General features: G+C 38.5%; 3 protein-coding genes across 3 annotated transcripts; 2 read left to right on the plus strand and 1 right to left on the minus strand.

The window, feature by feature from the left end:
* The first annotated feature begins 1,538 nt into the window (after positions 1 to 1,538).
* On the plus strand, positions 1,539 to 4,130 carry LOC122313467. Its single transcript, XM_043128513.1, has one exon. It carries the CDS (start codon positions 1,927 to 1,929, stop codon positions 3,766 to 3,768), a length of 1,842 nt encoding a protein of 613 aa, XP_042984447.1. The 5' UTR covers positions 1,539 to 1,926; the 3' UTR covers positions 3,769 to 4,130.
* Positions 4,131 to 10,205: 6,075 nt separating this feature from the next.
* LOC122312690 lies at positions 10,206 to 11,661 on the plus strand. The gene is made up of 2 exons (XM_043127353.1): positions 10,206 to 10,929; positions 11,603 to 11,661. The coding sequence occupies exons 1-2, from the start codon at positions 10,206 to 10,208 to the stop codon at positions 11,659 to 11,661; spliced, it is 783 nt and encodes a 260-aa protein (XP_042983287.1).
* An 8,305-nt stretch (positions 11,662 to 19,966) lies between these two features.
* On the minus strand, positions 19,967 to 20,689 carry LOC122312691. The gene has a single exon (XM_043127354.1). The coding sequence runs from the start codon at positions 20,687 to 20,689 to the stop codon at positions 19,967 to 19,969; it is 723 nt and encodes a 240-aa protein (XP_042983288.1).
* Between the last annotated feature and the right edge of the window lie 881 nt (positions 20,690 to 21,570).

Below are 21,570 nucleotides of genomic sequence, written 5' to 3' on the forward strand. Positions count from 1 at the left end.
CTCTGGAACTCGGCCCAAAGACGTACGAAACACGACTTTAACACTAACAACATTTTAATTTCATAATAGTTTTTTATTCAAATTTTTTTCTCCTTTTCCAAAATTCAATAAATATTTAATTCAACCTATTTTACTTCTATTATAAATTCTAAGTATCCCCTTAATGTCTTGTGGGTGAAAAAAACAAAGGACAACCTGGGTGGGTGGATAGAGATTCTAATTATCATAGCCCTTCAAAGACAAGAATAAAGTTCATTTGTTTTCCAAAAGAAATAATGTGCTCACCAACCGGTTTGGCAAATCTACACCCCCAAACCCTATGTGGCAAACTAGGTTCACTAACAAGTGAATTGATTCTGCAACTCAATCCCACCCGAAGCACGAAACTACGATTTCCCCTCCCTTCTTTCTCTCTTCTGTAGCTCCCCGTCACTTCATTCACTCTTCTTTGTGATTTCCCCTAAAATTTGTGATAAAGCACCTTTTAGAAAGAAAGATATAGAGAGTTATAAAGAGAGATAAATAACAAAAAGAAAGAGAGACGGGTAAGAAATAATGAAGAGAGGAGGAGGTAGAGAGACAAGATGAAGATAAAGTAACAAGAAAGACAAAGAAGAGATAGATAGAGAGGAGGTAAGAAGGTTCTTGCTTTCCTTGTTTCCTCTGTGAAACGACGACCGAGACAAGAACTCAAAAAAGCCCACATAGCTCAATGAAAAATAAAGCTCTTTTGAATGACAGTGACGAAGATGGGGAATTTTTGGGAGGTTGCTAAAGGGTATTCTTGGGAACATGTTTTTACAAGAGTTGGTTTGGTTGGAGGACATTAGAAAACTTCTATCTATCTTCTCTTTCTTTCCCATTCTTTCTTTCCTTCTTTTTTGTTTTTCTTCCACATAAGTTTTGATCCAGCTGGGCCATTGAAGAGAGATAGAGAGTTGGGTGGTGTGGCCTCTTCCTTTGTAATTTGATAGGGAGGGTAGGTGTGTGGAGTTTTCATATTTCTTCTATCTTTACATTTGTTGTTGTGGCATTTGTGTTAGAAAGAGAAAGAGGCAGTCTTTGAAGAGAGAGAGAGAGATGAGAGGTTGGACTTGGGACTGAAAAAGCAAGAGCTATGGAGCGTTTCAGTTGGAAGTTCCGCTACATATATTTACTTTTACGTAATCTTTATATATTTTACTTATATTAAAAATAATTATTTTATATTAAAAAAATGAGTAATATTACATATAATCTCTATTTAGAAACTGCAATACAGGTATAAATAATTTTATTTTTAAATTTTTTTAAAATTATTAAAATATCACTCTTAAAATGATATTTTTTTTCTTTTAATAAAATGCCTGCACATTGCAATCCTAGACTATAAATGAAATTTCTCTAAAAAAATTATACAATCAGTCACAATAATAGAATTCAAAAAAATTACTTCTTATTTAATTTTTATTGCAAAAAAGGCTTTGAACTTTCGTCCTTTTAGTGCGACTTCAGTTCCGCAACGTAAATAGCGGTTAAACTCGAAGTAATTGACTTTGACCCGTCCGCCTCCTTCAAACTCCTACAGTCCTATTACCGCCGTTTTATGGTAATCCCATTTTCCTTCTCTCTATACATTTCTCGCGCGATTTCCCAGAAAAAGCATAAGAGCAGACAGACATGCGAAGGAGGAGAATGACCTGGACCGACCCCACGAAACCCCATAACCTCCCCCACCCAGACCTATTGATTACTCTGGCCAAGGCCGCTTGACCCGGCCTACAATCGGTTGAAACCACACCCCCACCCCCCCCCCCCCCCCCCCCCGCGCCCCGGCGGGCGGCGCCCCGGGCCTTCCACACCACTTGGCCCACCGTGTCGATCGAGAGTGTTTTTTGTACTCTTTGGGCCGTTTCTTTATCGGTTTGGTGAGTCAAACGCCCCGCGATGGCCTCGGATTCCGAGTTGAAGCGAGTAGCAAACGAGCTCTCGTATCCGATTCTACTCTGCGAGCGAGTCCGTGTTGCGGTGGACGACGCCGAGTCGTTCAAGCTGGAGTGCGTCGAGGTGTTTAAGCAGGTGGACCGGCTCTCCCACATGCTCCGGACCCTGGTCCGGTTCTCCATCGCCACTCCCTCCCTCTATGAGAGGCCGATTTGGCGGGTAATCGCCGACGTCTCCAAGAACCTGGAGCGTGCTCTAACCCTAGTCCGCAAGTGCAAGAGACGGAACGTCCTCCGCCGGGTCGTCACCATCGTCAGCGCGGCGGATTTCCGTAAGATCTTCGGCCTTCTGGAATCTTCACTTGGCGACATGAGGTGGCTCCTGAGCATCTTTGATTCCGAAAACGTAGGTGGCATCGTCCTTTCTCTTCCACCGATCGCCAGCAACGATCCGATTATCTCCTGGGTTTGGTCCTACATTGCTACTCTTCAAATGGCCCAACTGACGGAACGAATTGAAGCAGCCAATGAACTCGCTTCGCTCGCCAGAGACAACGACAGGACCAAGCAGATGATCGTCGAGGAAGGTGGGGTCCCTCCATTGCTAAAGCTCTTGAAGGAGGACGGGTCGCCGGACGCTCAGATTGCTGGGGCGAGCGCGCTTTGCAACCTAGCGAACGACCAAGAAAGGGTGAGAAATATCGTGAATGAGCTCGGGGTTCAGATTATAGTGCAAGTCCTCGCGGACTCGCCTATGAAGGTTCAATCTCAGGTAGCGACGTTGGTGGCGAGGATGGCTGAGCATGACCCTCTGGCGCAAGAGGATTTCGCGAGAGATAACGTGATAAGGCCGCTTGTGACACTGTTGTCTTTCGAGACATTTGATGACGAGCATAGAGAGCAATCTGGCAAGCAAAGCATTCATTCGATTGTTCAAATTAACAAGGAGATGGAGAAGAAATCGTTAACTAGGCCGACTGCCGGACCATATACGCATTCGCAATCGAGCTCGCATTACTATTATAATTATTATCATTCCTCGGAGGGGAGTAAGCATAGGAGAGAGAGGGAGAACGAAAAGCCCCAACTGAAGCTTTGTTTGAAAATTAGTTGTGCTGAGGCTTTGTGGAAGCTTGCCCGAGGGAGTGTGTCCAACAGTAGGAGGATAACTGAGACAAAAGGGCTACTTTGTTTGGCCAAGTTGGTGGAAAAAGAAGAGGGTGAGTTGCAATACAATTGCTTGATGACCATAATGGAGATAACGGCTGCAGCTGAGTCCAATGTTGACCTTAGACGTGCAGCATTCAAGACTACTTCACCGGCTGCCAAGGCTGTTGTGGATCAGCTGTTGAGGGTGGTTAGAGAGTTGGACAGCCCTGTCTTGCAAGTTCTGGCCATAAAATCGATTGGTTCATTGGCAAGGACATTTCCTGCTAGAGAGACCCGGGTAATTGGCCCGCTAGTTACTCATCTTGGCAATAGAAACACCGATGTGGCTGCAGAAGCTGTCATTTCGTTGCAGAAGTTTGCTTGTCCGGGTAATTTTCTTTGTATGGAGCATTCAAAGACAATAATTGAGTTCGATGGGGTGCTGCCATTGATGAAAATGCTGAGGGGCAATGAACGGACATTGTTGCAAGGTTTGATTCTGCTTTGCTACCTTGCATTGCACGTTGGAAAAAGTGACTCTTTGGAACAAGCAAGGGTGTTGACTGCCCTTGAGGGGGTAGACCGTACCGTGGTTTCCCAGCATCCTGAATTGAGAGAATTGGTACCCAAGGCTATATACCACCTCAGTCTATACCACCAGGGAGTCCATTCCCAAAGGTTTTCATTTGTTCCTTGAATACCAACTTAGTGAGTAGTGTGCACAATGTCTTTGTGGGACATCACTGCACTGTTCAGTTCTTGGAATTGGTGGATACTTTTGGATCGGATGAAAATAGATGTTATAAAATCACGCATAGTTTTTTAATAAGGATTAAGGAAATTCAATATTTCATCAAATTAGATTGTCTTGTGGTGATGTAATTATGCACAGCTCAGTGTAGATAGGATGGTTTAATATTATTGCGTTCATGAACAGATATAAATTGCATTGCCCTGTTTTTTCCCCCATATCTTTCAGTCCATACTCATGTACATGTCTGATCGTGGAAAATGTTGTCACAGCAGTTGGATTTACTCTGTAGCAGATTTCTTGCTCCATTATACTGATTTCTTGCTTGAACTATGTCTCTGTAAACTTTGTTATGTTATCCTGACGAATTAGAATTATTGTTTGTCCTAAGCAAACTGATACGTCTTCAGAGTTTTCTAGCAACCATCCCCCAATTGATGTATTTTCACATCTTAGAACTTTGTTGAAGCAGGATGATCTCATTTATTTTCCTTACAATGCAGTAGTCCTCTTTTATTTTCTTTTTTTTTTTTTTTACTGACAGGGACTTGTTCTCTTGAGTAGCATTGTATCAAGAGCATTTAATTGATAATTTTGATGAGTAAGGACTCAAAGAATTTACATGTGTTCAGCTTCTTGGACGAATTATAAGAGGTATGCTTACATACAGCTATTCTAATAAATTTGTGATTCTCAATTCCTTGGCACAAAAATTATATGCTTTGTTCGTGATACATTGATTGCATATTAGTACTTAGCATTTATGTACTATTCTTAATTACATCATGAAACCCGTGTGCATCTAATTGACAACAATATTTTGACTTCCCAACACACAATAAAAATGATGTCTTCAATTGAAGAAGGCAAGCACAGCCATTTATACCTGATAAATGAAGTATTTTTGAGTCATGAGTGCATATTATGCAAACACATTATTAGGAAAAAGCTCCAGCAGCATATGTAATGGTATCTTATTAGGAAAGATAGCTAATACCAACAACAATCACAACCACAAGAACAAAGGGCAAAGAAATTAAAACACAATACCGATAAGCTTTGAAATCAAAGCTATATAGGAGAATTGTTGGAAGACGGAATAAAAGTCAATTTTTATCAGTTGTTAGCTTTTGATATTTTTATGGAGTTTTGAGTTCTTTAAAGTTCAGGGTTTTATTTTTTATTTTTATTTTTTGATAAGTAAGACAAACATTTTATTAATAGAAATAAATAAGCACAGCCCAAGTACACAGGAGGTATACAAATAACATACACCTAGTCACATAAAAAAGAGCTGGAAAGGGATACAAGAGTGTCATTGAAGCAAGCTCCGTTTAAGTACACACGAGGATGCCCAAAGAAATAATGTATGGAAGAAGAAACATCTTAGCTCATCTGGAGAACGCTCCTTGTATTCAAAACTTCAACCATTGCTCTCAATCCATAACATAGAGGAATCTTCCTCCATACTTCCTCAATGTGTGAATTGGCCCTGCATCTTTGCCAACATGCAAGTAAATCAGGCATGGGCATTACCCAAGCAATACCCACTCTATAAAAGATCTCCGCCCATAACATTCTTGCCACCTCACAATGGAGTAAAGATGGTCCACTGATTCTCCATTCTTCTTACACATATAACACCATTCCATTACGACAAGACCCCTCTTTCTCAAATTATCCAACGTCAACTTTCCCAAGAACTGCTGTCCACCCAAAGAAGGCAATCTTAGGTGGCACCTTACTTTTCCAAATAGACTTCCAATGGAACGAAATATGATTTTGGCTTTGACAAAGCCTTCTACGATGACCGTACATAAAATTTTCAATTCCTAGTCTTCATCCACAGCATTTTGTCCACCTCATAATTACCAATTTGCAAGGAATACAATAAGCTGTAAAAATTAGAAATAGTTCCAATTTCCCAATCACAGGCAGCACTACTGAAATAGACATTCCACAAAGGGAACCCACTAGAACAATCTAGCAACTCACACCGAAGCCTCCTAATTAAGGGCCAGCGTAAAAAGAGAGGGAAATGTGGTCTTAAAAGCTGAATCGCCACACCATAACTCATGCCAAAAGCTGATCCTCTCATGGTCTCACCATCACCAACCTTGAATTTAATAAACCGAGAAAAATCCTCCCATCCATTTCTAATGTTCTTCCCCAAACCAACACCATGCACACTTCCCACTTCATTTGAACGCCAACCCCCCTTGCAAACTCCAATACTTCGACTTAAGAATTGTCTTCCAGTAAGATTCCCCTTCATGATGATACCTCCATAATCACTTCCCAAGAAGTGCCTTATTGAAGATTCTTAGATCGTGTATTCCCAACCCTCCACTAGAGATCGGTGTACATACCTTATTCCTCTTGACCAAGTGGAACTTAGTATCCTCTCCAATTCCACCCTACATGAAGGCTCGGAAACTCTGCTCAATTTGATTAGCCACACTTTCCGGCAAAGGAAAAGGAGATAAAAGAATATGTGGAAAAGTTAGAAAGTGTACTAATAAGTGTGGTTCTTCACCCTATAGACAAGTACAACCTTTCCATCCAGCCAATCTCTTCAATTTTTTCCACCACCCCATCCCATATAGCATTAGCCTTGAAAGGGGCCCCAAGTGGAAGGCCCAAGTATTTCATAGGCATTGAAGCAACCTTACCGCCCAAAATAGTTGCCAACTTTTAATATTCCTAACACCGCCCACCAGTGCCATCTCAGATTTCCCAAGGTTCACCTTAAGACTGGAAACAACTTCAAAACAAATCAATAAAGCCTTCATAGACTACATGTGACCTGTCACAAAATAATAAAGTGTCATTTGCAAAAAGAAGATGGGACACATTAATGAAACCATTGTTAATGCATCCCACCGAGAAGCCTGATAAAAAATCAGCGCCACCGATAGCTTCCAACATGCGACTAAGTGCATCTATAACAATCACAAAATGAAAAGGGAAGATTGATTCCCCTTGTCTCAAGCTCTGTGAGATATTAAAAAAATTAGTAGGGGTTTCATTGACCAAAACATATAACCCGAATCGTAGTTATACAATGTTTTATCCACATATGCCATCTCTCCTTGAAACCACGTCTCAAGTAAATAGAAGAGGAAATCCCAAATTTTTATGTATTTATTTATTTTTGATAAATAAACAAATTATATTGATCAAAGAATGGCAAAGCCAGTAGTACAACTCTGATGCCCTAACTAGATAGGCACATTAGAGGCAAGAAAATCATGAAAGGCCATGCCATTAAAAGAAGAGGAAATGCCAATTCACATGGTCAAATGCTTTTTTCATACCCAGCTTACATAAAAGGCCTGACACTCCCATTTTCAATCTGTTCTCCAAACATTCATTTTCAGTAATAACTGAATCAAGGATTTGATGCCCCCTTAATAAAAGCATTTTGAGGTTTCGAGACAATCACTCCATAACTGTACTTGAAGATAATCTCTCCATAACTATACTCAAACAGTTAGCAAGAACTTTGGAGATAATCTATAAACCCCATTTATAAGGCTAATAGGACGGAAATGGGAAATCCTTAACATATGTTGCCCCCTGCCTTTTTAGGAATGAGGCAAGAAAAGTTGTATTAAGACATTTCTTAGAGTTTTTATAGGCATCGAACTTATGAAAAATGCTCATGTCTCCCTGTACAACCTCCCAACACTCTTGAAAGAATGCCATAGGGAAACCATCCAGCCCTAGAGCTTTGTCCCTTGCCATTCCTGTAACCACAAGGTGCACCTCCTCAAATGGTCTCTCCAACCAATTTGAACTCGGAATATCTATAGTCTCAAAAGCCAGCCCATCAAGATTTGGCCTCCACGGGTGTTGTTCCGATAGAAGTGTTTCATAATAATGAACCACAAGGTTCTTCATATCAGCTGGATCATGAATAACACGATCACCGGAAAGAAGCATCTTCATAGCATCGTTCCAATGATGAGAATTGGCAACCCGATGAAAGTATTTAGTACATCAATCTCCTTCATTTAGCCACAAAGCCTGAGATTTCTGCCTCCAGAAAATCTCCTCCAACAAAATCACCTTTTCAAGTTCATCTGTTACTGAATTTTTTCTGCTCATTTCCTCCTCCGATAAAGCCCCAATCTCAGCCCTCTCCTCCAACCTAAGCAATTCCTCAAAGAGACACTTCCTTTCACAATCGACGTTCCCAAAAACTTCCACATTCCATTTCTTCAGATCATTATTTAAAGCTTTAAGCTTATTGGCCAATATAAAACTCGAGGTATCAATAAACCTCCATTGTCTCACCATATCCACTTCAGCTTTTAATCACATATTTTTGAACTTGAAATACCTACAACTCCCATGAATACCCCCACAATCCAAAATAATAGGAAAATGATCTAAACAAGCCCTAAGCATTCTTTTTTTAGCAGCACTCCAGAAAATGAGCCTCTCAAGAAGGGGAAACAATAAATCTGTCCAACCTTGACCAAACACAGTTGTTGGACCAAGTGAAGTTGACCCATTCCAAAAGCAAGTCCAGTAATTGCGGATCAAAGATAAAGTCACAAAAGTCTTCCATATTCGGACTTAAACGATGCTTTCCCAACCTTTCACTCGTGAACTGAGTCACATTGAAATCCCTTCCAATACACCAAGGTACAGCCCACCAGCCATACACTCCAGCAAGCTCATCCCAGAAGGGCCTTTTACAACTATACGAATTAGGCCTGTAAACACCTGCGAAAGCCCATTCAAACCCATCATCCACATTCTTAAAGAGACAAGCCACCAAAGATTCCTAAATACACTCCTCAAGGAGTTCCACAATCCTCTTGTCCCACATCACAATGATACCATAGGAAGCCCCACTCAATGCAAGGAAAGCCCAACCCACATAAGGGCATCCCCATAAACTTCTGATGATTCTCCTGTCAACCACACGAGGGATACACCTTAGGAAGGGGAATCCCAACAACCATGGCAACCAGAAGAACAAAGGGGAAAGAAATTAAAGCACAATACAAGAAGCTTCCAAATCAGAGCCATATAGTAGAAATGTTTTAGGATGGAATAAGAGTAAATTTTTTATCAGTTAAAAGTGGTGCAAACCAGCTGCAGGAAGAGTGAAACTCAACTTAGATGGCTACTCCTTGGGTAACCCGGGGGATAGTGGAGGTGGAGGGGGTTGGAGATGGGAAACTTGTAGTTGCTTTCTCCAAGTTTTATGCAGTAGGTACTAATACCATGGCAGAAGTTAAAGCAATCTTGGATGGCTTAAGCTTATGTGTTGAAGACAATTTAGTGGAGGTTGAGAGATAGAATCTGGTTCAAGGGTGTTAGTGGACTGAATGACAGGTTTGCACGGCATTCCTTGGTTTCTTTGGAATCTGTGGAATGAAATATCCCCTCTATGCCGATCTTGTGAGTTTCAATACTCCAGCATTTATAGGAGGTCAACATAGCTGTAGATTTTTTAGCTAAATTAGGGACACCAGGAAAGACCTCGCAGTTAAAGGAATGGAGAGACCTTCCACATGAACTCAAGGGTATTCTGAAAGTAAAAAGGTCAGGGATTCTGCAGATTCGTTGCAAGTCAGTTTGGAGTGTGCATAGAACGCTATGTTAGTTTGCATTTTCTGCAGTATAACTTAGATTTGGATTTTGAACCTTGATTCAGATTTTTTGAATTATTGTAACCCCAAGGTGTTGGTTGTAACCATGGTATCCTCCTCCATGAGTGAGAGTTAATAATAAAATTGGTGTATCGTCCTCTTCTTGAAAACAAATCATGGCTATATTTTCATTTACCTAAAGGGCACCAAAGACGGAGATGGTGGCAGTGGGGGGATGTAAGAAACATTTGGGGGTTGACCAACATCTTGGGGTGTGGGGTCTCTTCGTTACCAATGAAGTATCTTGGTCTTCCATTGGGTGCAGCTTTAAAGTTAAGATAATTTGGGCAGAGGTTGTAGAAAAATTAGAGCGCAGACTAGTCGGGTGGAAAATGTTATATTTATCTAAGGGCGGATCACACTTGTTAAGAGTACTTTATCTAACCTCCCTACTTATTTCTTGTCTCTATTCCCCCTTCCAGCTAGCATTGCTTCAAAGATTGAAAAACTTCAAAGTGACTTTTTGTGAAGTGATCTGGGGGATAAGTTTAAATTTCATTTAATTGGGTGGGATAAGGTGTGTGCACCATTGAGAGAGGTTGGTTTGGGGGTTCAAAATATGAGGGTATTTAATAAGGCCTTACTAGGGAAATAGTTGTGTCGCTATAATTACGAGAGAGAAACCTTATGGAAAGGGGTGATTGATGTGAAGTATGGGAGTGCAAGGGGGGGTTGGTGCTCTAAGGAGGGGAGGGGGACATATGGTGTAGGGTTATGGAAGCATATAAGGAAAGGTTGGGGGTATTTTCTAGTAACACCGGGCTGTGTATGGGGAATGGCCAAAGGATCAATTTTTGGCATGATGTGTGGGTGGGTGATACTGCTCTTAAGGCTGTTTACCCCACTATTTTCAGCATTGCAAGGGAAAAAGATGCAATGGTGGCTGACTTGTGGGGTACTACACATGATGCCCAAGCGTGGAACATCAATCTCACTAGGGAGGCTCATGATTGGGAAGTGGGTATGCTAGTGGATTTTTTTAACCTGCTCCATAATATCTCCCTTGCTGTTACAACTGAAGATACGTTGGTTTGGAGACCTTCTCGGAAAGGGAAATTCTCGATAGGTTCTTTTTATGAGACACTTACAGCCCAACCTTCGTCCAACTTTTCGTTGAAGAGCATATGGAGGAATAAAGCACTTCCCAAAGCTGCGTTCTTTGTTTGGATAGCAGCCTTTGAGAAGGTCCTAACCATTGATAACTTAAGAAGGCGTGGTCTGATAATTGTGGATCGGTGCTGTTTGTGCAAAAACAGTGGGGAAATAGTGGACCATTTACTCCTACATTGTGACTTTGCCCGAGATGCATGGAATCATTTGTTTAGCAGAATGGGGCTAGCATGGACAATGCTGAGAATGGTAGTTGAACTACTGGCAAGTTGGAGAGGAATCTCAGGGACAACACAGATTGCAGCGATGTGGAAGATGATCCCCATTTGTATTCTTTGGTGCATATGGAGTGAAAGAAATGATAGACATTTTGAGGATCACAAAAGATCTGGAGAAGAGTTTAGGAGTTATTTATGGAAGACTTTTTTTACGTGGGCCATTGCTTTATATTTTAATGGTCTCAACTTTCATGATTTCCTTGTAGCAGTTTCTAGTTCTTAAAGCGGTGTATTCACATGTATACTCCTGGTGTACCTGACTTACGTCTTTCTTTATATCAATAAAATTTCTTATTACTTAAAAAAAAAGAAAAAGAAAAAGAAAAAAGGGCACCATCACCATTTAATTTTCATAAGGGAATCTGTGTTTTGATGATTAATTTTTTTTTAAGAAAAATGCTTTAGCCACGAAGAGATCCTACAAAAGTAAATCCACAAATTGACGTGGCTAGACGTGGTACGTTAGATTTTAAAGCTATTTTTATTGTAAAGTAAATCTAATGTATCATATGAAACCATTTCAGTTTGTAGATTTGCTTTTGTAGAATCTTTTTGTGATCGTAGCAGCTCTCTGTTTTTAATAGGTACTCTCAAGAAAAAGCAACCACGTGCTCAAATTTATGATCATAATTTACCAAGCATAACCGACTCTTTCCTGTGCTTTGTCTACGAGAAATTCACTTTAGCTTTGCTTGAGTCGAGTATCGATTTTCATCTGAGCAGATTCTGAAATTTTGAAAAGGCCTATAGGGGGAGGTGGTTCAAACTCTGACCACTCCTAGTGTGAAATTGTGGTCAAAATTTTAGCAGTCAGATACTTTCAGAATTTTCAATTGTCAATACCTGCAGGAAGTGGGTGTTCTAAGTTTCTAACATGTCCACATGTCTGAATTAGAGCTAAGGTAATTATGCCCTAAAGAACCATGGGGCAAGATAAAAATACCACTTATTTTTCCTCTTGGATCACTGTTCCCGTTCTCATCCAAGTTTGGTTTAGTTGGATTGACCATGCCTTTGGTTTTCACAAGATTGTCTTGTAATAGCACCAGGATAACCAAACCAAGACACTACGAATGTAAATGGTGAACTGAATGGGAAGCCTGCCTGCCATTTCGCATCTCTTCTCTGGAATTTTTAGTGATTGGCTTTGTACATGTTTAATTACAAATGGTAAACTGATCTGGAGGCTGTAACAAAGCCTGTTTGAGACACTTTGATTTTATACTGGGACAAAATCATCGTTTACATTCTTTTCGGAGATGTTAACCATCCAACGACAACTCTGTAGATTGGGGATGGCATCAAAATCGATTTGTAATTACAATACAAGGCATATATTCCAGTCACTGGCTTGCTCTGTGAAATATCATCAAAGGAGGTTCGTTTTAATAGATGTCATAACTCCAACGTTTTATTGTCTCTTTATTATAGTACTATTATTGTGGGTAGCACAACAGATCTCTTTCCCAATAAATGTTAATTGCTAGTAGATATGATTTGAAGGTTATGTATGAATAATCCAAGTCTTTGACATGGGTTTGCATTCTTTTAGAAATTCAACTGATTAAAAATCTTCAAGATTCTAGGGAAGTTGATCTTATTAACACAAAAAATACACTTTACACACTCGAAGCACCAATGATTTTGTACTTCACACCAGAAGTACTAAAATTGACACATTATACCCTCAATCTTCTAAAAATTGACACTTTGCACTCTTCACTAAAATATGACAATCGAGATTATGTCACATAATCTATTTTTCGTTCATCTCAACGACCACAATTCAATTGGGTGTGAATTGTTAGTTTTTTATAGTTTGAATATCAATTCTAATAGTTTGGGGGTACAAATTGTAAAACTCCTAATAGTTAGGGGTGTAACGGGTCCAGTTCGGTCCGATTTTGGACAAAATTTATGATCGAACTGATATGTACTGATTTTGCATTTTTCAAAATTAATTACGCACTAATTACCCTTCTAAACCGCTATTCCAGTTTACAAGTTTTTAATCTAATTCGGTCCGGTTTTTCGATTTTAATGTATTATATTATATACTTATATTATAGTATATAATACTATAGTGATAATATATTATAGTATATTATAATATATATTATAATTGTATTATAGACTATATTGATATATTATAACATATAATATGGTGATATATTATAATATATTATAATATATAGTGATATAGTATTAGTAGGACTATTAATATAATAAACAAAATTATATAAGATTTTAAAATTTAATATTATATTAATTAGTAATTTATCATATAACACAAAATTATATATTATATATAAAAATTATATACAATAAAAAAAAATTAAAATATATATAAATTGGTTCGATTCGGTTTAAAAAAAAGAAAAAATTAGAACCAGATTGATTTTGACCGGTTTCCAGAAAAATAAAATCGGTACTGCACCAAACCAAACTTAGGACCGAACTGATCCCATCGATTTGGTCTGGTCCGGTCCAATTTACCAATTCATTGTTTTTTTTTTTACACCTCTACTAATAGTTTGATGGGGGTGCAAATCTATAATTGTAATATATATATATATATATATATATATTTATATATGCCACCAGCGGCTAGTGGTGTGCTTAGAACACTCATCCATGGCTTACTCCCCACACAAGCTCTTGATTTCTGTGGTGCCCGCTTGGAGGCATGCACTTTGCCTCTCCAAGCTAGCCACCAAGCAAGGGCTTCATTTCTCCTACTCAGTAATTGCAAGCTAGAAATTGGCATTGCTTGGTGACTTTGAGCATTGGCTTATTTTACTCATCAACTTGCTTATCTAGAGTAGCTTCTTTGGAATATCGGCCTTGCTCGGTAAATTTGAACAAGACCATACTTTTTTCTGTTTACTGATTCTAAGCAAGATCTTGTGGAGGTAGGCCTTACTCGATGATATCAAGCAAGAGAATTGGCCTAGCTTGGTGATTCCAAGTAAGTGTTTATTTTCTTCCTCTGCTCATTATCTTAAATAGGGTTTTGTGGAGATGGGCTTTACTTAGGAATCATAAGCAAGACCATACTTTTTTCTTGCTCATAGATCCCAAATAGGATTTTGTGGAGATAAACATTCCTATGTAATTGCGAGCAAAAGCCTTGGCTTACTTGGTGATTTCGAGCAAGGGCTTATTTTCTTCCTCTACTGTATTATCCTGATCAGCTTTTTGTGAAGATTGTTCTTGCTCAGGAATCTTGACCCAAGGCATTGGTCATAAGGGCTTATTTTCTTCCTCTACTCAAGATAATTATCTCAAGCAGCTTCTTGTGAAGATCAGACTTGCTTGTATTCTTGAGCAAGAGCATACTTTCTTCTGGATTCTAATTAGAGTCTTGTGAAGATAGGCATTGTTCGGAATTTTCAAGCAAGAGCATACTTTCTTCGTGCTCGGTGATTTCGAGTAGGGTATTGTGCAGATAGGCCTTGCTCGGGATCATCGAGCTTGGCCTTTTAGGGATTTTTGATTAAGGGCATATGTTCTTCCTCTGCTCAATTATCCCAAGCAACTTCTTGTGAACATTGGCCTTGCTCGGTAAATCCTAAGCTACATCATACTTTCTTTCTCCTTAATGATTATGATTAGGGTTTTGCGGAGGTAGGCCTTGCTTGGTAATCTTGAGTAAGAACATACCATTTTTCCCGCTAGGTGATCCCAATTAGAGTTTTGTGAAGTCAACCTTGCTTTGTAGTCCAGAGCAAGGGCATTTTTCTTCCTGCTCAGTGATCTCGAGTAGGGTCTTGTGAAGATGGCCTTGCTCGAGCATACTTTATTTTAGTTTTTAGTTCGATTATCAAAGGGCATCAATGGGCAAGCTTTAGAGCACAACATGCTAGGTGTTTGCATGCACGTTGCTCGATGGTTAATCTTGGTGCTTCTTGTGCTAATCGGATGGTAATGCTAAAAGTATGGTTAGATGACCATCTCTTTCTCATACGATGGTTTACAACAGTTTTGTAAGTGGGAATCGCTATCTATCCTTATCCCTAACAATAGTGGCTTTGAAGATGATTTGAACTTAATCACCAATAATAAGAGTTAAATTCTCAAATGGCCATGCCAGGGCAATTCTGTGCAGGTGTTATAACAGATGACCAAAGATACGCATGGAGATTTGTTGGTTGATCCAGTGGATCTTGCTGACGCTCAGATGGAAGGAGTTAGGGATTTCCTCACTGGGTTTATGGACAAAAGACTTTTCCCTTTATGTATATATTATGCATCTCATGTATTTCACGTCATAAGATCAAGTATAAGATAAACTTAGAGCAGTTGATAAGATGACCATTAGATGCATGGTACCAATGCTATTTACGAGTGGACATGCAAACCATGGACATAAGTGTGGTCCCTCATAGTATACTAGAATACTATTAGCAACCCCCTTGCAGCGGTGGGATGTGGGGTCTGTGTACAATCTTGCACACAGGGTTATGTGTGTGAGCTAGTATGATAAGTAAGATAAATCATGCATGTCATAGCGTACGTATGAATAATCATGATTTTAAGCTTTCAGATAAAAAAAATATTTTATGAAAACATTACATTAATTATGTTTACTTTATTATAGGTTTCTTACTGAGTCATAGAGTCATTTTAGTTTTTTATGTTTTTAAACCACTCAGGTCAAAAAATTTTATGAAAGTAATGTTGTAGGATGGGACTTAGTCTAGGGAGGCGTGACAAGGGCCTAGATCATGTACATTAATGTTAAGCTATGATTTTATAGCATGAACTTTAAGAAATTTTAACAAATGTTTCTGCGCACTCTTTTTTATGATCTCAATATTTTAATAAAGAATGATTTTATTTATGAAATCTTTGTGCTTAGCGTTTCCTTTATAATAAATAAATATATATTTTTTTAAGTTAGGTTCAATAGTAGCTATCTGGCTCCTCGATAATTTTTAAAAGAGTAACTTTATTATTAATCATGGGAGGGGTGTTACAACAACTATTTTAAATGGATTTTAAATGGATGTTAAAAATACGTTCCTCAATGGTGATCTTACTAGGGAAATCTACATGCTGCCTCTATCAAGCTATGACCACCCTCCCCACAAAGTATGTCGTCTTTGGAGGGCTCTTTATGGACTTAAGCAAACTCATCGTGCTTGGTTTAACAAATTTTGATATGTGGTATCTCAACAAGGCTTTGTTCCTAGTTCATACTATTATGCCCTCTTTCTTCGTACTATCGAGGCTGGTATTATCCTTCATTTTCTTTAAGTTGATCATATAATTATTCCTGTGGTGACATTATTGGTATTCGAGATCTTTAGGGTTTTGTTCATCAAAATTTTGAAATGACAAATGTAGGACATCTTAACTGCTTTCTTAGTCTTGAGGTTACTTCCAGTAAAGATGGCTATTATTTGACTTCAAAGCTAGGTTGATAGTAAATAGTTGATAGTCCTCTTGAGTATAATGTCAAGCTTTTAGCAATAGACAATACCTTGCTTACCAATGTGATACTATATCGACAACTTGTTGGCAGTGTCCTATACTAAACTATACTCGACCTAACATCTCATATGCAGTTTATTTAGTTAGCCAATTCGTAAGTGCACCTCCCTCCACTCACTTTGCGATTGTTCTTCATATTCTATCTTATATCAAGGGTAGTTTGTTCCATGGCTTGCACTCCTCACATTCATCGCTTGAGCTTCAAGCTTACTGATGTTGATTGGGTTGGTCATTCCACTAATTATCGCTCTACTATAGGTTATTGTTTCCTACTTGGCACTTTCTCGATTTCTTGACGTATTAAGAAGCAGTCTGTTCTCTCCTATTCAAGCATCGAGGTTGAGTATTGTGCACTAGCATACACTAAATCTGAACTTTTTATAGTTATGATGGCTTTTGACTGACATGGGTGCTCCCCAAATGACTAGCTCATTTATATTGTGATAACTAGAAGGCCATATAGATAGCTCACAACGGCGTGTTTTATTAGTGCACTAACACATTAAAAGTGATTGTCACTTTGTACGACATCATCTTTTGCAGGGCCACCTTCACTTACACTCCTTTGAAATTAAACTTGCTGACATATTCACAAGATCCCATTCACCTAGTTGGCTAAGTGATCTTGTTTCTAAACTCCAATTGACTTCAAGTTTGAGGGGAGATATTAGTATATCTAGGAATACGTCCTAATATGTTTCAGAATATTTTCATAATTTGGTGTATCTTAGAATATTACCATATTATGGAATATTCTTAGGTTAAAATATTTTGACATTAAGCCTTGATTGCATTTGTATTTATATTATAATTTTATATCCTTATTTACTATAGGCCTATTCAATTATAACTAGGCATTTCTTGTACAATGAATAAACATACTTGAATATACAATTTTTTACACTACATTTTTATTGGTTATTGCCCACTCGATCCATACGGGATTTCATTGCCTTGATCGACACATTCCAAGCATGTTGTTGGGAAGATTTTTGTCACAGGGCACAAAAAGACTTAGAAGGCTTAGCCCATCAAAAGGCTATCATTAGAAGACAAAAGAAGGAAAAAATGAGAGGGTACGGGATGAAGAAGTGAGAGGAGGCAAGGTGTGGTATCATGAGTCATAAGGAAAAGAGAGGAGGGGACAAAAAGGAGGGTGATGTGACATAAAGGAGGGAAAGGTAAGAGATAAAAAGCAAAGGACTAATGACTTGAGGGAACCTTCATATGACCTTCGGGTAGACTTTTGCCTAAGCTTCAGGGGAAAGGCTTCTTCAACCTCCAGACATAGGTTCCAGTGATAGAGTCGAGACCTTGAAGAGAGATCTATGAAATTTATTGTACAATGAGGACAAGAAATCCTAAGAGATTGTAAATCAAGTTTATTATAGTGGATTCTTTCATCCCCAAGCCCCCGTGGACGTAGATCCAGTATCGAAGCACATAAATCTGCATGTCTATCTCTCTCTATTTTTCCTACATTTATCTGCTGTTCATTGTCATGGATACGTACCAATACCGTATAGCCGTACCGGATCATCCGGGAGCCCAAATAGCACTGATCCAAGCCCAACACACTAAGTGCCCCATATAGCACCGACCCAAACCAATGCCACCTCAGCACGTCGGGAAGGGATCCTCCTCCCCTTCCAACCCATTGACCAAAAACCGACTTCAGCACATGTTTTCTTAGATGAATCCAAGACACTACTATGATTCGTTTGTCTATGATTTTGTTAGTTTTTTCGAACTTGCTCCGACTAACTCACTTCCATCGTTTCTCAATCTTCACCGATCACTTCTACAACAAAAAAACATCCGTTTGTCTTTGCAATGCTGATGACCCTTGTACTCTTGTACCCTCCAGATCATCACCTCTATCTCCACCAGAGACCTCCTCAGTCCCTCCTGAACCTGCCCCTCCACCTTTCCTCTAATAATCCTGCACTTGCACCAAATCCACCGCCACTTCTGCATCTTTTTCTTCATCTACTTCTGGTGCACCACTCAATTCTCATCCCATGCATGGTGACACGGGCCAAGGCAACGTATCTCTAGACCTACGGCTTATCTTATCTCTACTAACCCGCCAGCATCTCCATTTTTTCGTAGTGGGCTAACCTGTACTGGTAGCTGTTGTGGTTTGACAAATTCCAACTAAATCTAAAAATATTGGTGTTAAGAGTCTTGTTTACGTCCCATCCTATTTTGATAATAATTTAAAAATGTCTAATATTGTTTAAGGCCTTTAGTTACACAAATAATGAGAAGAGATGAGAAATCGTGAATAATAATGAGATAATTTGTTAATAGTAATAAAATTATTTGAGTTAAGTTGTTTGATAGGTTTTGAGAAAAGAGAGATAAAAAATTGAATAAAGATATTATAAAATTAAAATATTGTTATAATATAATTTTTTAATATAAGTTTTATTTTAAATTTTGAAAAAACTAAATTATTTTTTGTGTTTGTTTGAAAGTTAGGTAAAGTTATAATGATTAGTTAAAAAAATTAAAAATTAAAAACTATTTGGGTTTGAATAGTGTTAGATATTGAGATGAGACTGTTTATTAAACCAAATCGAGAACTAATAATTAATGGGATATTACTTAAAAAAAAAAGGATAGGTCGAGACTCTTGATATGGTAAATAAATAATTAACAACATATATTCAAAGAGCATGCACTCGAGAGGGGTGCAATAAGTCTACTTATGTCATGCATTGACCAAATTGAAATCAAGATGGTTGTTAAACTTCAATATCCTTCGTCGGCTTTGCTTTGTCCACTACTTTTTCTTTCCTAACGACGACTAGTACTCCTATTATAATAACTAAAGTCAAACTTGCCGGTGGATGACTCCTCACGTCACGACTCACGTCATATGAAATTTCGTTGACTACTGGCTGCTACTTTTTCACAGCACATGTACGTTGGGCCCAATATTTTTTATGTTAATTTTATTTTCTTCTTAATATAATTTCGTTAGTTTTAGGAATGATTTTTTTTTTTTTGAAAAAGCCTCAGATCATATATTAACTGTTAAACAGAAATAGAGTAAATACATGAAGGTGTAACCTCCATATCCACTATACAGTCTCGGATCGACAAAGCATTCTTGCCTAGTGTATGAGCTAGTACATTTGCTTCTCTAAATGTATGTCTAATTTTACATTCTTCAAAACATTTGAAACTAGCTCTGATTTATGATATTATCAAATCAAAATAACTATCATCTTCCGGTTGTTATTGGGTTGCTTCTATAACTCTTTTTGAGTCACCTTCCATTATCATTTTTCTCATACCCAAATCATTGCCAAATCTGATAGCTGTGAGAGCCGCCATTACTTCTGCTTGTTGTGGGTTAGGAGATGATACTTGGTTCTTCCTCATAGAAGTAAGGAAATTTCCTTGTTCATCTCTAACCACTATGCCAATCCCAATCTTGCAATGATGTTTGTCAACTGCTACATCCCAATTGATTTTACAATAGTTTGGAGGAGGTCGCATCCATGTGGTTTCCCTTGTAGTCGACCTTGTTTGATGAGTGATTGCTATGTGTGTTGATGAAGTTAATTCTTGTAGCGCCTGCTAGTTCCTATATATCATAGACTTTGGATCAATCATGATGTTTTTAAACACATATTGATTCCTTTTCCACCATATGCTGGTTAGGATCATAGAAAATTCTGCCATTTCCTCTTGATTAAGCTTGCTGAACATGTCTTCCACAATGTTCCTAAAACTGTTGTAATTTATCTGGGGTTTTTGAATTTTCCTTGAACATTGTCTCAAGATATCTGCAGCTGATGGACACTCCCAAAGTATATGCTCAATTGTTTCAGGTTCTCTTAGACAGATAGGACAAGTTGGATCATCCAGAATTTTCTTCTTGCTTAGTTTAGCCTTAGTAGGAAGAATGTTGAGACAGGCTCTCCACATAAAGTTCTTAGTTGCTGGTGTGATCAGTAGCTTCCAAATCCTGGTCCATTCTTCTTGAGTTTGAGTTACTTGTGAGCATTGACCCTTTTGCCTATCTCGAATTTCCCCTTGAAGGTAATATACACTCCTCACTATGAATATTCCATTTACTGTGCATCTCCATCTTAGAGTGTCTTCTCTGTTACAATTTATAAGTGGAATCTGACTGATCAGTTCAGCTTCTTGCTGAGAGAATGTAGCCTGTATTAAGTTATGATCACATTCCTTTGTTCCTTCATCAATAAGTGCCTCAACTTTTGCCTCATCCCCAAAGTATGAATACCAATTTGAGGTTTGAATGAAGTGGGTTGTGGTAGCCATTTGTCCTGCCATATTCTAACTGACTTGCCATTCCCAATCGTCCATGAAATCCCTTCTTGTAAAAGAGGCCTAGCTGACATAATACTCCTCCAAATGTACATGGGTTTATTCCCAACTTGGCATTGAGAAAACTGGTATTGGAGAAATATTTATATTTTAACACTGTTGCAACTAGAGAATTTGGCTTTTTAATAATCCTCCAACCTTTATTGGCTAACAAAGCTAGATTGAAGTCTTCATAATTTCTAAATCCCAATCCTCCTTCAGTTTTTGACCTTCCCATTTGCTGCCAATTAATCCGGCTAAGCTTCCTTTCTTGATTGATCTGACCCCACCAATATTCTTTCATCAATTTGTTAAGTTCTTGTAGCAATCCTTTAGGAAATTTGAAAACACCCATAGAATAAGTGGGAATTGCTTGTTTCACTGATTTAAGCAATAATTCCTTACCTGCCTTTGACAAAAATTTCTGCTTCCAATTGCTTAGTTGACCTCTCACCTTATCCAAGATGTTCTTAAATGCTTTAGTTTTGGACTTGCCTATCAAAGCTAGTAATCCAAGCTAGGTTTCATATGAAGTGGGGGATCTCACCCCTACAACACTGAGAATGCTATCCCTGGTAGAGTCCTTTATGTTTCAACCGAAGAATATAGCAGATTTTTCTTTGTTCATTCTTTGACCAGAGGCTAATTCATATAGGCTAATCGAGTGAAGCATTCATCTCCATTGTACTGATGAAACTTGACAGAATAACAAGCAGTCATCTGCAAAGAACATATGACTTATTTTAACTGTCTTCTTGCCATGGGAAGTGCATAAATTATATTCTCAGATTATGCTTTGTAGAGCAATTGGCTTAGTGCTTCAGAGCAAATTATGAATAGAAAATGAT

Source organism: Carya illinoinensis, chromosome 6, assembly GCF_018687715.1.
Source record: "Carya illinoinensis cultivar Pawnee chromosome 6, C.illinoinensisPawnee_v1, whole genome shotgun sequence".
NCBI classification, from domain to species: domain Eukaryota; kingdom Viridiplantae; phylum Streptophyta; class Magnoliopsida; order Fagales; family Juglandaceae; genus Carya; species Carya illinoinensis.